Below are 17,446 nucleotides of genomic sequence, written 5' to 3'. Positions count from 1 at the left end.
ATTTGAAATGTAACTACTTTCTTGCTAAACCAATGTAACACACTCAACTGAAGAGAGTCAGATGGAGCGTTAAAGATCGATTAATAGATCTTATTTAACTCCAACATCTCGTCTGGATAAAACCAAAAAGATTTTACGCGAACTCGACAGTTTTGTAAGGTAATGAATCTTCATAATTTTAAGATACGCTACTTAGTTACGGATTCGATAAGCAAACAGCTGGGCTATTGGTATAAGGCTGTTAAAATAGCCGTATTCGTTCACGCAAGTCTGATAAGTCTTGGGTACAATTGTTCTAAAACTTATTCCAATTGTGAATTGTTGAATTCTTTTAGTCTTGCTCCATTATCTCTGTGAACTAGATCACAATTGGCTAAGCTAGTAGGCTAGCAAGCTGTATGTATTGTTATAACTGGAAACTTTTTCACACAGTTTAAACTCCCGATTTTCAGCAGAATTTTTAGTTCCATAGTATTAATACTCTTGAGCAACATTATTATTATTTTTTTTTTACAACTGAATTATGTTTTTGTTCCGCAAGGCTAACGATATGTTCACGGCCTTGCTAATAACCGTTCAAGTAGATTGTTGACTTTAATTTTTTCCCCTTGTGTCCGCTGTAGAACATGGAAACCGCTGCACTGAATCTTTATAGCTTGTTTGGGAATCTTCGAGCCCACGTCGATGTCCTCAATGAAAGTATTGAGCCCCGTGAGTAATTCTGCAGTTATCCTAGTTTATACATCTGAAAACATTTTCTTGTTACCTTTTTACCTTTCCAACAGTTCCATACTTCAGGGGTTCTCAGCATTTGTTGACAATGTTTAATTGTGTACATTATAGACACTCTGAGAACATGATACAACTATTAAAATTTTAGATTTTTTTTAAATGAATATATTCTTTATTGTAAGTCAGGCAGCTTTGTATTCCTTAACTTTCCACTAAGCAAACATCTAATGTTTTTCTTAGTTTTATTTGTATAGCTTTTACTAGCAAAGTTTGAGTTATGAATGAATTAAACCCATTCAACACCCATATACTTCACTATCACTGCCTTGGACTTATTTTGCACATTTTCCAGAGTTCATTCAAATGGCACTGAATTTTGACGACTGTCGGCGTAAATGGCTAAGAGTGGAGCAAGACTTGGCCTCTTGTAAGGAGGTGCTTGCCAAAGCAGAAACTGAGAGGGGTGCGCTGGAGGTCAAGCTAAAACATGCTCGCAACCAAGTGGACGTAGAAATCCGTCGACGTCAGAAAGCTGAGGCCGACTGTGAAAAATTGGTATGGGTAGACACACATCTTACTAACATGTTCTTGGTAATAAATGCCACATTTAATAAAAATAGCTGCTTATAGCTTGTGTGAAAGCTTTGAAGAGTGGTTTGTTTCAAATTTCCTTGTTGTCTTTGGATGTTTTTGTTTTCTAGCATTTTAACTGTTCATGCATTATTTATTTATTTATTTATTTATTTATTTATTTATTTATTTTTGCACGTTTACCGTATGTAATTTGACACTTATACCTGAACATGAAAATTTTTTTAAACATTGATTGCTATTTGTTTGGAGTTAAAGACTGTTGAAATTCTTGTAGCTGACTTCTGAGATTAAGAAAACTTTCTTTAAATAAAAACAAAATTATTTACAGACATTAACATATGTACACTGGGCATGAAGGAGTTAAAATTCAAATCCTGCTGATATGATGCTCAGAGCATCTTGAACCTGAACCAGCATCTGAATCCTTAATGAGCTCTTGGATATTGTAACACCAGTTTTCTCCTTTGTGTATAGGATCGTCAGATTCAACTTATTCGAGAGCTGTTGGTCACAGAGGGCTCTAGTTCAAGTATCCAGTTAAATGATGAGCAGCGGTCAGCTTTGGCTTTTCTCAGTGTACGCTCACAAGCCCCTAACAATCTCAACAGCAGCCGAAGGTGAGGAGAGACAAAAGTATAATGTATACTATGGATGGAATATGCATTTTGCGTTGGGAGCACACTAGCGGAGCACAACACACTCATGTTTTGTTTACAAGCACACGTGTCCATAGCTCAGCTTAAATTTGCCAATGAGGCCACCATTGTAGGCCATATCTCAGATCCTGATGAAATGACAGCGAAGATGAGACTAGTGTTTTTGGCATTTGATGCTCAGAAAATCTCATCCTGATCATTAGTAAAACAAAGTTGATGATTGTGTGCTGCAGAAACTGATGAATGAGCTTGCACATCCAGATTAATGAGAGTTTTGAATGTTATTACTTGGGGTGTACATTTTCAATTATCAACGGTCCACTCAAATTGGTGGGAATAGCTCAGCAAACAGACAGATGGTTTAAACTGTGTGTTAATTAATAAACTTTGATTATGATATGTCTTATAGAGTGTCCTTAGTGTTTTAAATGTGGTGAGGTTTTTATTCTTTACTCTTTCTTGTGGTCTTCCAGGCTTTTCATATTAAATACAGAAATGGGTAATTCATTGTAATGAATGTGAACCATATTGAAGCCATATTATTAATGATTTTAATGTTGATCATTTCTACAGACTGACCACTATTGACGAATCAGCCTCGATTTTGTCTGATATAAGCTATGATAAAACTGATGATTCATTGGTAAGTAATCTTCTTTGTTAAAGTCATGACCTACACACATGATATTGGATTATCAAACACCTTCAGGGGCTAAATGCACTACAACATAGCATGAAAATACCAGAAATGGACCTAAAATTACATAGATGGGCTACAATCGACATAGTTGAAGCCCACCTATCCTGTACCTTTCATCTGGTAGTAAGATATACCTTTATTCATCCCACAATGGGGAAATTTCCCAAAGCTTTGTGACAGCAATTTTGTTTGTGTCCTATTAATCTGACATTGGTTTATGTTGTGTTTTTTTTCTGTTGTTCCCTTCTTACATCCTTAGGACTGGGACTCTTCTGTTGTCAGAAATGTTCGATTGAAGAAACGTCAAAAGAGAGTAAGATGATGAGTTTTGCAACCTTACCCACTTGAAGGCAATTTAGTTTTAATTATTCTGGTTATGAGCACTAAATGAGTTGGCTGGTATTTTTCAGCGCTCCTCGAGAAACCATACTGATGGGCCTCTTGCTGCACCTAAAAGGTCTCGGTCCACAGGCCGCACTTCTGAGAAAGTATGTCTTAATTCAGAACTGTTGAACTATACAATAGTTTATTGCTTATTACCCAATCAGCAGTCAACCAAAGTGCAAAACTATCGATAAATCAGTCCATATTTTTAACTTTTATTTTCGATTTGCCACTGTTTGCAGTTACTGACTGCACTGCTGGTAATATTATATCCTCCCCTACTCCTTAAGCGGCCTTCACACTGCACACGAAAAACCGAGACGAGGATTTCGCCTCCCTAGTGACATTCGCATGGAATGTGCAATATGATCGTGTAGATGTCAACATGGGAGAGAAGCTAATTCTCGCAGTCTCGGAAAACCCATTACTATATGATCGTGACACTCGTAAATAACCACGGAAATCTTTTCCATTAAGGCACAACTCTTGCACTAAACAGTGATACTCAGAGTATTTTTCTTCAAGTCAGGTAGTGTTTTATCCACACTGATTTGCAATGTTTTCTTTTGCATCTCCAGTAAAGGAGAGCAAAAGCAAGAGCCTGTATTCTCCCTCCATTTATCATGGTGAATGAATGAATGAATTAATGAAGGAGTAAATACAATCAATCAATGCAACAACAAATCCAGAAAGGCCGTGAATAATTTTTGAGGAAACATGGACACAACATTAAAAATAATACAATATATTAGTACTTTTTTTATCAATAACAATGTATTTAAAACAAAGTTTAAAAATTACTGAAGTTAATATTAATACTTTTCAATAATTATCACCTTGCACACGAACCAGATTGGACAACATTGGAATACATAACATCTGGTCGGCATATCGGATGCAGTGTAGTCGCACACGTTCAAATTTTTTAATGGATCCAGCACTCAAAACGGATCCGAAAATTACGGCTCCGCAGATGGACAGCACCTCATGCAGCGACTTTGCGACTCTCCATAGGAAATGAATGACTACCAGTTTATCAGCTGTCATGTGCAGTGTGAACGCCGCTTTAAACCTGAAATGGTAGAAATGCTTATTTTCCTGTTTATCCATTTGTATCTTTGTTTACATCCAAATGTGACTGGCATGAACAGAACACAATACAGGTTCTCTTTTGAGTCTGGTTCCCCACAGCTCTTACCTCATGCCTTTCCTTGTCATAGTTACCCTTGGCTTGCTTATTACAGATATATTTATAAATTTAAAATTAATAGAGAGAAATAATATTTATACAATGTTGTGGCATTTATGTACATAACCAAAGCAGTTTTCATAACAAACAGTGCTCTATAAATACATTTGTATTCTGCTGAATGCATATGACCACGTTTACTTGTACTTGGTACAGACCTGTGATGCATGTTAATTGCATAAGATGAAATAAGTAAATGTGGCCATACTGTACTGGCCTCTGTCTTCTGTAAGTAATCTTCTGATTGTAATGATAGACCGCTTGATGTTGATGTCCTCTCACTCTCTTTCACTCTCATGTGTGTGTCCACCCACACACGTCCATAGGGAAATGAGTCTCTCATAGCCAAGACCACAGTGACAGTGCCTAACAATGGAGGTCCCATAGAGGCTGTCACCACTCTTGAAGCTGTGCCTTACTGGACCAGAAGCAGGAGAAAGACTGGTAAGCTTAGAGTTGATGATTTCATTTTTACTTTTTGGATGTGAGATTGGTTCAGATTTTGTCACATATGTAATCAACATTTAATGAAATGCTTTATAGTCTGTCCTTACAATAAAAATATAATCAGTAAGAGTATAAATATTCTATGATAGAATTACAATGAAAATATAATTTATTATACCAGTGGAAAGTGAAAGATAATATGGAAAAATGGCATCTGAGGTGTCCTCACGGACAGGTCTTCCTCTCCAGGGTGTTGAAATAACAGGATCATGACAGGTCCTGCTTCCTGTGAACATTCAGGTGTCTGATGCTGTACATTCTCTTTCTGCACTCGGGTCATATTGATCATAAGAGGATGGTAGCACCTCTCCTGTTTCAAGCTGAAGTACATTAACTCTGCTGTCTTGCTGATTTTCAACGGGAGGTTCTCCTGGCACCGGTTCTCTGTGCTTTTAATCTCCTCCATGGAGTATTTTCATTCAGTGGTAAGAGATTGACTCATTTGTGGAGTAGGAAGTGTCCACATTTATTAATTGTACAATAACACCAGGGTCCTCAGGGTACAGGCCTGGGGTTCTCCAGTGCCTAGGGTTAGGGAGGGTACAAGAAGTCTACCCACCTATACTGTTGTGGGCTGTCTGTCAGGGAGTTGGAAATCCTCTGACACAGGGACAGGCTAGCCCGCCCATTTTGTTTACTGCAGCCGCAGCCATCATTACCAAGTGCGAACCGTTGACTCTGACAGTGAATGAGAGTATGAGACGAAGCGAAAACACAGGCCATTGTGTGACATCCATTAACTTATAGTGTACACATAGATGATGTCACGGGTTTTTATTTAAAAGAAAGAACGTAGCCTTCATTTGTATGTAGGCCTAGGCAATTTATATATTTACAATACTTACTAAAATATAATTAATATTATTTTATTGCTTTTGTGTTAGTTGTTTGAATTGTCCAGTCTTAATGCAAATTTAAAACCGGCAAGTTGGTCGGACTTAATGCAAAAAAAAAAATATTTGAGTTGGTCCTAAATTGACCGGGTCGGTCAGGTTAAGGCAAACAAGAATATTTTAAGGATGGCCTTACCAGGACCTACAGCTTGGAGGGCAGGATTGTATTAGATTGTCTTCAACATTCCAAGATCCCAACCAGTCTGTCTTTTAAAGCAGCTCATTCCACAGAGACAGCCCTTTTGGATGTCTCTGGGAAACTCCATGCTGCTAGATCAGCCAAATCGGTCCTTATCCTCCTTGACCATTCAGCAGTGTTTTGATATGGTCAACCACAAGACTCTCGTGTCCACATGAGTCTTGGTATTTGCAGATCAGCTTGGGAATCGTTTGCTTCCTACCTGGAAGGATGCTCATATCAGATACCACAGCCTCTAATCGGATATCAGCATGTCTGGCAGAAATATCATCATGGATGACTGCTCATCAGTTAAAGCTCAATCCTAGCAAAACTGAACTGCTGTTCATCCCAGGTGATTCACCCTCAGGTCATGACCTTGCTATATCCCTGCACAACGATCTGATCTCCCCTTCAGCCACAGCTTGCAACCTTGCAAATGATCCAAAATGCAGCTGCATGGCTTGTTTTCAACAACTTGTTTAGACGTAAACTCCGTTTTCAAATATATCCGGATTAGTGTAGACATAGACTAAGTTCTCCCATACCACCCCGCTGCTGCGATCTCTCCACTGGCTTCTGGTAGCATCAGATTCAAAACACTGATGCTGGCCTACAAAGCCAAAAACGGACCAGCTCCCTCTTACCTCAAAGCCCTCATCACTCCTCACACTGCACCCCGCACCCTCTGATCTACCAGCACTGCTCGACTAGTTCCACCATCTCTCAGGGTAAGAGGCAAGAATACTACAGTACAAGACTCTTCTCTGTTCTGGCACCAAGGTGGTGGAAGGAACTTCCCCTAGGGGTCCGGACAGCTGGCTATTTTCAAACGGCGGTTGAAGCCTTCTTATTCAGGATACACTCCAACTAGCACTTCTTTCCCTATCTTCTGCAATTATTTAAAAAAAAAAAAACTTTGAAACTTTTTATTGTAACTTTGAACAATGTTTTAAACTCATGGTATAGTAAGTATTTAACCTATTGAACCAGCATTAATGTATCCAATGAGAGAGATTTAAGCACTTATGTATGTCGCTCTGGATATGGGCCTCTGCCAAATGCTGTAAATGTAAACATTTTGACATAATTTCCCTTCTGGGCAATAGTACTTGAGGCATATGGGCTGGAGTTTCTTTAGGGACATAAGCCAACATGCAGGTCATAATACAGTTATTTATTTGTTTGTTTATTTATTTTTTCCCCCCAACGCTGGCTGAGGTGAAATGTATCCACACATAAGATGGTGTGTGTGTGGCATAGTTCTATGGAATAATATTGGGGGGAAAAAGCTTGTAAAAACACACATGCAATGCAATGCTCAGATATATATAGTAAAATTCTAATAAACATTTTGCAAACAAATAGAAAGAATAAATATTCCTTAATCAGCAGGCCTGTTAAAACAAACTGTAACCTAGTATATACAATAGTTCAGTCAAAAGTTTGGACAAATTACATTTTTCTATGTTTTTGTAAGAAGTATCTTATGCTCATTTAAGCCTGATTTATTTGATCATGATAAAGAAAAACAGTAATATTGTGAAATCACATTTTAAAATGTAACTTATTAAGCAATGAATCCAGAAAAAAATAACAGGTTATAAAAATTGAAGAACACAACACTAAAATTGATGATAAATCAGCATATTAGAATATTTTTATAGTATATTAAATCAAAAGGTATTGTAATATTTTGCAAAAATATATCACAAACTGATTGTGCTGTATTTTTTTTGGTCAAATGCAGGCTTGATGGGCATTTAAAAATGGTAATTTGTCCTAACATTTGACCAGTACTGTAAAATAACAAAACTGGGTAACGGAGTGGATAGAAGAAAGATCATAACAGATTGAAACAGCAGGCCTCATAAATTGTCAATGAAATAGGGCTAGCTTACATTTAGCATATCTAATTTACTGGCTGTGTGTATTTTCTAAATACACATAGATAAAATACATTTACCTCATTTAGCAGGCACCCTTATCCAGAGTGACTTACATTTTTATTTTATGCAATTGAGTGTGAAGGGCCTTTCTCAGGGACCCAGCAGAGGCAGCTGCCCTTTTCCACCAAAAAGAACCGGGTGCTGGTTCAGAGCTAGTGCTGGTTCAAAGTTGATTCCACCGACGAACCTTCTAAGAACCAGTTTGCCTTTCGATTGGCTAGAGAGCCATCACAGTGCCGAGTCTTACATCACTGTATATGTGTCACGTTTCCCAGCAATGTTTAGTGCAGCAGCGGCAAACACAACATGGCGGATGTTGCTTTACTGTTAATGCTCATGGCTTTGTGAACCTACATTGGCATCCAAACGCGGTGAATCCAATGTGTACATACAGCTCCATGTAATTTTGTATAAATGGAGGTTGCAATTGAGAGAGTACACAACATTATTTTATCATTAACACAGAAAAATGTTAGCCTTAGCATGTAGCTACCTACTATCGTGTGCTGATAATTGATCATATTGCAGTAAAATAAAAGTGTGAAAGTAAAATTCAAACCTGTGGAATCAATGGTAACTATGGTAATTCTATGGTAACCTGGACGGGGAGGGGTGAGCATGGGGGTAGTCTTTTTACAGTTTTTTAAAATGATTATCCTACATGTCTGCTCAATGTATTTGTATTTACAATGGTATAATTCCAGGGTTTCCCACAGCGCTTTTCGGTTAAGGTGGCCCGCCTAAACTCTGAAGCCCTACCGCCTTAACTAGGTCGTCCAAAAAAAAAAAAAAAAAAAATTCCGCTACACAAAAAGCCATCAAGTGCATCTCGGAGAATAGTGCAGATGCGCTTCACACCGCACCACACGGCCAAAATGATACACCGAGGTGCTCCCTCACTCTCTAGAGCAGGAGTGTCAAACTCAAATTCACAGTGGGCCAAAATATAAAACTGAGATAAAGTCACAGGCCAAACTGAATATTTATTGAAAAATTAACTGCAACTGATTTGTAATGTTCAACCTTTTTCATATGGAAACAAACTTTAGTTTTGCTTAAACACAGGATTTGGAACAACCAGAGCTTGATATTACAAACACATAAGAAATTAAATTTGAAATAAAAGACACATCAGTAGTGTTCATTTTGCAAACTTTGACCATACACTTTTTGACAAACTCTCCCTCATTAAAGGGCCAGGCAGATTTTGCGATCTCTGCTGCCACAATAACGATAGACTTTACAGCAGCTTCACTTTTTGATTTTGCTTTCATGAACATAGTCTGCGGGGAAAACAGACTTTTTTTTCATCTCCTCTGTCTTCTGCAGCTTCTGCCTTATGTCCAGGTCCTTATACTTCTCATAATGTTTCGTTTTATAGTGTCTTCTTGTGTTATATACTTTCGTTACAGACACGTTAGCACAAAAGACAAACAGATCTGTCCTTCATATTCATGAACAGATAATCTGCCTCCCTCCTGTCTTGAAAGCTCCTATTGTCCATCTTTCGTTTGGCCATTTTTGTGGAGGATGGAATTAACTTGCTCGACGTGACTGTAGCATGATTGCTAACGATTGTCGACAGAGAATGAGGGGCGCTTGCTGTTCGTGACTACATGTCAATACAATGGCAATGCATTCTGGGATTTGTAGTATTAGCGGAGCATGTGGCTAGCCAGCTGTAATGCACATCTGATATGATCTCACGGGCCAAATATAATTACACCGCGGGCCAGAGTTTGACACCCCTGGTCTAGAGGATAACTAGCCAGTTGATAAAATGTGTCTGCAAAATTTTTAATGTTGTTTTGCACTTTCTTATTCATGTTATTTTAAATTTTATATTTAGTGGTAAATAAATAATTGTTAAATGTAGTACAAAGTCTGTGGTCTATCTCACAAAGAAGCGCCGCCCTCCCGCTAGCCCCGTTCCACCCGCTGAACCCTAACGCCTTAACTAACAAATTTTCTGCAGGAAACCCTGAATTCTATTGCACAATAGCTTCCAAAAAGCATAATATAACTTTGTGTAATGTGTAAATACTTTATGTAAATATTCACCATGATGGGCATTTTCTTTGACAGAATTTTGCGTGCAGGATTCAAAAAATTATGTGTTATGTTATGGAGGAATGCACAGTGCGTTGGGGGAATGGCCTCAATAGCGCTGCAGTAGGCAAAGTGCTGTGTTCATTATTGATGAATGTGCAGGGTAGAAATTCAACTAAAATTGCAGTAAATCTGGTTGTTTTAACCAAGATTATCCTGTAATTTTCTTTTTCCCAATTACATTTAAGTTCCCTGTTATAGGCTAATCTGCAATTTTGTAAAGTCTTAGTTAATCCCATTATTTCCCATATATTGCAGTTAATTGCCATATATTCCTGTTAATTTCAATGGAACGTTTCCAGCCATGAAAATTCTTGAAATTTTGCATCCCTAGTCCGCACAGGCTTTAAGGACCTTTCCTGATATGCCTCTGGTTCTGCTTTCATCCTGGTGTTCACTCTCCTGAAAGCCTTCATGTCATGCATTTCCTGCTCCGTTTGCATTACATTTACATTCATGGCATTTAGCAGACACTCTTATAGAGTGACTTACATTTTTATTTCAATTTATACAACTGAGCAATTGAGGGTTAAGGGCCTTGCTCAGGGGCCCAGCAGTGGCAACTTGGTGGCTTTTACAATTGATGCCAATGTGTAGGCTGTACAGGCTCTCTGCAGGCTGTTGGCTGCAGCCTTATAATGCTTCCGTAAATACACTGACATGTTCAGGCACCACTCTAATGACCTCAGTCATCCAGACCATCCTGCAGATTCGGGAGTGATTGGTACGTCCAGAGTGGAGGTTCCTGTTACAGCTTCTGTTTGTATTTAGGCATGAAGCAAACAATTTTTGCAAATGGTGTAATTGTGCCTTGTAGCTGTATTTTGGTGAAGTGTGGCAATTATCTAGTACACCGTTGCCCCTGGTGATGTTGGTTGGACATTTGACACTGTGCATTTGAGGGTGGCACTGTGTTTTGGTGTTGAGCGAGAGCCTCGTGTATTTCACAAAAGGCATTGTCCATGTCTGCCTGTGGAGGCACTTACTATGACCAAGGAAGGTAGAAAGTACATTTTGATTGTCAAGAGTTCCAAGTTGAGTGTGCAGAAGAGTGTGAAAGGACCTTGTGAGCTGCACTTGCTGCTATTTACTTTTATAGTCTGCATCACCACTTGACCTCACTAACTCCATTGGTCTGTCCATGTGGTACAAGAACTTGTCTGACAGGATGTTGTGGTCCGGTACCGCTGGGTATCTCTGTGAAGCAGAGAAGCTTGCAGTTCAGAATGACCCACAATAATGTAATCCTTGACCCTGAGGTTGTTGAGCTAGACTGGGCTTTGACTACCAGGAAAACTGGTAGAGGAACACAGTGTGTGTTCAGAGTTCTCTGCCTGTTCCTGACCTCATCTTGTTTCCTTTGAAGGGTGCTGCTTTGGGTCGTGTCCTGCTTCTAAAAAAAATTTCCAAATGAATTTTTCAAGTCCAGCTTGATAAGAGACCAAAAGTTCCTGTGCAAGCAACCGGACATCACTATTCAAAAAAGTGTTTGCCTGAAAGATATCTGATTTCACACCGTTAGATTCTGGGGATATTGCAGTCTGCTCTGTGTACCAAGTTAAACCATCCCATTTCATGGTGTGGACACAAAAAAATGATTCATTTCTATAGTAAAATTAAGCAGTTTATGCAACTACACACATCCAAGACCTTATGCCTTATGGTTTAAGTTATATGAATCAAAAGAGTTTTTTTAAACTCATTTAAAATATTTGTTGATTTATCATATAATTAAAGGTAGTATTAGCATTTTGTTCTACCATCCATTTTGGCTGATTTTGAACATGATTTATGTTTTTTAATAAACCCTTGCACATTCTAACTGTATTTCCTGTAGCTGCCATGGTTTGGGCTACAGAAGACACGGATTCAGTGCAGTCTGTCGAAGTATTAACCCAGACAGATAGTAAAGCAGAGCCCAGCACACCGCAGAGCAATGGGGGTGTTCGTCTACATGAGTTTGTTTCCAAAACGGTATGCTTGTCATTTATCCCGGACTTACAGAATTTGTTTTAAGAATGGCTGTTTTATTAAACTGAATATTCATTTCAGGTGATAAAGCCTGAATCCTGTGTTCCCTGTGGGAAGAGGATCAAGTTTGGAAAAATTTCTCTGAAGTGTAGGGACTGTCGTGTGGTCACCCATCCTGAGTGTCGTGAGCGCTGTCCCCTGCCATGCATTCCTAATCTGTCTGGGACTCCAGTAAAAATTGGAGAGGTAGAATGTTAGTTGCTATTGCATGCAGTATGTTTTTGTTTCCACATCCATCTTTGTGGAATAATTTCAAAGTGGATGGTAGTAAAGTTGGGTTTCAAAAAAATAAACAGCACTAACCTGGTGGGAATAATCAAGGGTTGTTGATTTTCAATTGACATGGCAAATAAATAAATGTGCTCTATGGCATTGAAATAATTATGCAAATAATGTGCTGTGGTGGGTTTTTTTTAATGGTGATTCAGGATACACATTTTTCCTTGTTTAAAATTGCAACTGCTTTGTAGTTCATATAATTGCACTTTATTCTGCTTCCCTATATAATTGCTTTTTTTTTTGGTAGGGCACTCTTGCAGACTATGTGTCTGACACCTCCCCCATGATTCCACCACTGGTGGTCCACTGTGTGAATGAAATTGAGCAGAAAGGGCTACATGAGGTCAGTCTGTAAACTAACTTTATAGAGAAGACCATTTGCAGCATATATGCTGTTCAGCATTGTGGATTCTGTGATTTTCATACCAGACTGGCCTGTACCGTATATCTGGAGCTGACAGAGTGGTGAAAGACCTAAAGGAAAAGTTTCTGCGTGGAAAGACTTTTCCTCTGCTAAGTAAGGTGGAGGACATACATGCTATTACTGGCCTTCTGAAGGACTTCCTGAGAAACCTTAAAGAGCCTCTGCTTACCTTCCGTCTCAACAGTAATTTTATGGAGGCAGCAGGTGAGACTGAACTGAAACTAAAACTAATTTCAAGAGACATCAGCTTGGGCTGGATTGATGGTTCATTATTTAGATGGAGATAATTTTGTATTTAAAATGTTATTTTGGTTAAATCATTTTAATTCTTACTAAAATTCTAATTTTGCCCAAAGTTTATAGTTTATCCAAGACTGGAAACTCATTTTAGGTTTATTCTTACCGTGGTTATGTAATCATCCCCCCCACCCCCTCTAGAGTTAGCTGATGAAGACAATTCTACTGCACTGATGTACCAAACTATCAGTGACTTGCCTCAGCCAAACAGGGACACTCTGGCCTTCCTAATCATCCATCTGCAGAGGTAGGAAACACAATGTGATTTCATTTCTGCACTAGAGCAGCTTCCACTTACTGATGCACAATTGCGAGACACCAGTCATGGTTTTTGACACTGCAAATAAGAACATAAAACTGGGGTTTAAGAATATATGTTGTGAAATGTGAGATTCTGAATATCCAAGTTCATTTTGTAACCACTGATAAATTATGTGAATTGTGAAAAAGATAACAGCATTTCTGTTTAACTCCAAAAATTAAGTTTTGAGAACAAATATTTTGATACGACTTCTGTTTTGTGCTTACTATTTTATTTGAATGAAATGATAATAGAACATGCCTGATTTCATTTGAAAATGTTTTTTTTTCAGCTAGTATTTAATTACTAGTATTTACTTGAGTCCTCATTCAGTAACCTCTTGGTAATACCATTATCTTGTTTCCCCACACAAATGCATAAAAAATTGTATTTTACAATTGTTTTATAAAAGTTTTTTCCAAATATGACATCACAAATAAACATGTTTAATTTATCCAGCACAAGTGCGTATCTAAAACCATCTGAAACAATGATCCCATGTCAATTCTCAATTGCATACTGCTAGTTTAGTTTTATCTAGAAATTCAATGCTTATTTAATATGTAGATTTAATGCTTATAAAGTTTAAGCTTTATATGCTCATACTGAGGGTAATTTCAACATTTCCATATCTGTATGCTATAACAAACAGTACTGAACGAGTGGTGACCCTTTTTCATACTAGTTTGTCACAACTAGGAAGGTGAATTCTTTTTCACTTTTGTCTCTGGTTCATTTCAGTCTTTACATTATATGGTTAAATTTAGTTGGACATGCCTCCTAATTATTGAGTTTAGGCGCTTCAGCCACATAATGTAAATCACATTAACCATGCAATCCAAACAGACAAATGGTGGCAGTTGAATGGGTTGTACAGAGTAGGGCTCAAATGATTCCTCGAGTAATTTTAAATACAAAAAAAAAAAAATCAAAACAAATTATTTGCCTCGAAGCTTTGTTTAGACAATTTACTGTAACTTCATATGGAGCACTGCATTTCCCCACATACTATTATTACTGATGCACAACCCTTTAAACTCTGGACATGAAAAATGGAGGAACATGGAGAAAGCACAGAAGTTTACAGAGAAGATTCAGGTGAAAGAAAACCGCAGAAAGTTTCCAAAGTTTGTGATAATTTCAAACTCCATACAGTGTTTTTTTTTTTTTTGTGAGATTGAACTGCCGTACCACATCAGTACAAGTTCGATGCATCAAGTCCACTGAGCAGAGTCGACACAACATAACTGTAACGTTAGCGGTCGAAGCTAAATCATATAGAAACATTTAAGACAACTGTATTCTTTCAAGTCTCTGGTAACCATTTAGAGAAGACTACTGTTCCAGCATAATTGTGAAGGTGTGTAAAGATGTTTGGTGTTTTTCTGTGAAACTCCAATGACCTGGACAACTATATATTAATGTTGTTTTTGCAGTAACACTGATGAAATTATTTGGTATATGTAATGTATGGTAATGTTTGTACTACATTGCTAAGTAACTGTTCTCTCCCCTCCAGAGTTGCCCAAAGCCCTGATACTAAGATGGGTATGACTAATCTTGCTCGTGTATTTGGGCCGACTATTGTGGGTCATGGTGTACCTGATCCAGACCCACTGAGAATTCTACAGGACACAAAGCGACAACCTAGGGTAGAGAGAGGAAATGCACTTAATGTCTTAATGCAAAAATACAGTAAAAAGAAATACTAGGCTTACAAATGTCATTATTATTGATATCATAATTCCATTGTTTCAGACAGAATATCTTATGACAATTCTTAAGTTTTAACTTGTCCTTGTTTAAATTAATAAACATGTAATAAATAATTAAATACAATCATTTTAGGTTGTTGAACGTTTGCTGAGCCTACCTGCAGAGTACTGGAGCCAGTTCTTGATGGTGGAGCAAGACCACCATCAAGCTCATGCTGATAACATGGTTATTGAAAACAACAATGTTTATTCCACTCCAGACCAAAAAGGTATTGTGGTATTCTTCAGTAAATAATGATAATAATAATAACCTTTATTTTCTATAGTGCCTTTAAAAGAACATCTCAAAGCGCTTTACAAAAGCAAAATAAAAACAAGAAAAATACTGTACAGACATAATATAAAGATTAAAATTAAAACAACAAAATAGACTATAAAATAAGCACTATGTAAAATTACAAATTAGTCAAATTAACAGCTACCGTAAAAAAAGAGTTTTAAGTTGAGATTTAAAAGTACCAAGAGATGTTGCTTGCCTTATCTCAGTTGGTAAAGAATTCCACAGTTTTGGAGCTAGTGAAGAGAAGGCCCTATCTCCCATCTATTTTAAACGAGTTAAAGGAACAGTTAAAAGACCAGTTTCAGAGGAACGAATGTATATGTAATGATCATTCACAGGATAACTGCAAAAAAATACCTCTCTTATACTGCAGAGATATACTTCATTTATTTAATCATGTAAATGATTAGTCTAGAAATCTAAAGATAAATTTAAACTGAATTAGTACATTTTAAGGGTATGTAGTGCTGAGCAAAGACTGAATTGGAGAATTAAACTTGTCTAGGTAGGAAAAACAACTTGGAATGTACAAAAATGACACTTTGATCATTGAAAATTTTGCACCTATGCTTGTTATTGTAACTAGGTGAATTTCAGACATCTACAAAACTCAAACATGAGCCTCAATCTTGATATATAATGCACTTGATATGATGGAATGATAGTGAAGAATATGGTTGACAAAAACAACCAGAGCCTGTGTTTAAAGAACAGGGTAGCTACCTGTTTACATACTATTTTTACAACAGCATGAAAGAAATTTGTAAGATTATGATGCTAGATTTGTTGTCCTTGTTTGCAGTGAGTATGTTTGGCCCAATCACCACTCCAGAGCAGCAGATGAGCAAGACTTCATCTTCTAGTTCTCTATCTCAGCGTATGAGAAATGCTACATTGGGTGTCATCACTCCTAAGTAAGTGTTGCTTGAGCAGCAATCATTAATGTCTACTGTATTTAAATGTTAAAAGTAACTTTTTACATATTGCTTGAATTAAGGAGGATGGACTGATAACTATTTGGCTCTTCTTTTACAGATTTGGTAGCAAGAGCAAATCTGCTGTCAGTTTCGGTCGCCAGGGGAACTTCTTTGCCTCTCCTCTACTAAAGTAGAGCTGCCTTTGACTAATTTTCTGGTTGCAGCTGCTATACTCTGCACAATTAATCTATATCTACAATTTGTGTCTGCAGATGCAAATGTTTTATTCATGCTTGCTTTTATATATATATACATATTTTAGCTTAAGATCAGAGTAAAGTATCTGAGTTTGTAGGCACTTTATTATCAAGATGCCTTAAACTTGTATTTGGATTTGTTATTCAAATGGAAGTATATATTACGAGGTTTGCCAAACTCATTTAAATATTAGTTAAAATACATACTTTATATTCTTATGCAAATATCATCTGTTTTGTTTTTATTATTATTTTTTTAATCATATGTGTTGTGCAAGAGAGAGTGCTTAACAAACTAAGACCAGGTGAACGTTTCCTCCACCCAGAATGCTTTTTTCCTTTGTTATTCCATGGATAATTACCTGTATGTAAAAAATGGATTTTGCATGTAATGCTAACTCATTGGATTGTATGAAAATAGAAAACTAATTGCCTTTATTTCATTGACTTTCCCACTCCACTGATTACATTTTTTTTCCTGTTATGTTAATGATTCTTTTGATTAAATCATTTTCATCCACACTAACCTATAAATATTTTCTTTCAACTATCATTTGTCTCTTTTTTTTATTTTTATTTTTTATTATTCATTCATTCATTTTCTACCACTTATCCGAACTTCTCGGGTCACGGGGAGCCTGTGCCTATCTCATGCGTCATCGGGCATCAAGGCAGGATACACCCTGGACGGCGTGCCAACCCATCGCAGGGCACACACACGCGCTCTCATTCACTCACGCAATCACACACTATGGACAGTTTTTCAGAGATGCCAATCAAACTACCATGCATGTCTTTGGACCGGGGAAGGAAAGCGGAGTACCCGGAGGGAACCCCAGAGGCACAGGGAGAACATACAAACTCCACACACACAAGGTGGAGGCGGGAATGGAACCCCCAATTCTGGAGGTGTGAGGCAAACGTGCTAACCACT

General features: G+C 37.6%; 1 protein-coding gene across 1 annotated transcript; it reads left to right on the top strand.

Moving 5' to 3' along the window:
- On the top strand, positions 1–17,065 carry racgap1 (Rac GTPase activating protein 1). The gene is made up of 17 exons (XM_027145242.2): positions 1–159; positions 624–711; positions 1,085–1,287; positions 1,801–1,943; positions 2,556–2,625; positions 2,942–2,995; positions 3,093–3,170; positions 4,642–4,759; positions 11,789–11,925; positions 12,004–12,168; positions 12,509–12,604; positions 12,691–12,889; positions 13,124–13,229; positions 14,803–14,935; positions 15,132–15,267; positions 16,141–16,252; positions 16,374–17,065. Exons 2-17 carry the CDS (start codon positions 627–629, stop codon positions 16,447–16,449), a joined length of 1,911 nt encoding a protein of 636 aa, XP_027001043.1. The 5' UTR covers positions 1–159; positions 624–626; the 3' UTR covers positions 16,450–17,065.
- Positions 17,066–17,446: the final 381 nt, after the last annotated feature.

The sequence above is a fragment of the Tachysurus fulvidraco genome, chromosome 23 (genome assembly GCF_022655615.1).
Source record: "Tachysurus fulvidraco isolate hzauxx_2018 chromosome 23, HZAU_PFXX_2.0, whole genome shotgun sequence".
Classification (NCBI taxonomy): domain Eukaryota; kingdom Metazoa; phylum Chordata; class Actinopteri; order Siluriformes; family Bagridae; genus Tachysurus; species Tachysurus fulvidraco.
The sequence above is the reverse complement of the archived record's forward strand: the minus strand, read 5'-3'. Positions and strand labels throughout refer to the sequence as shown.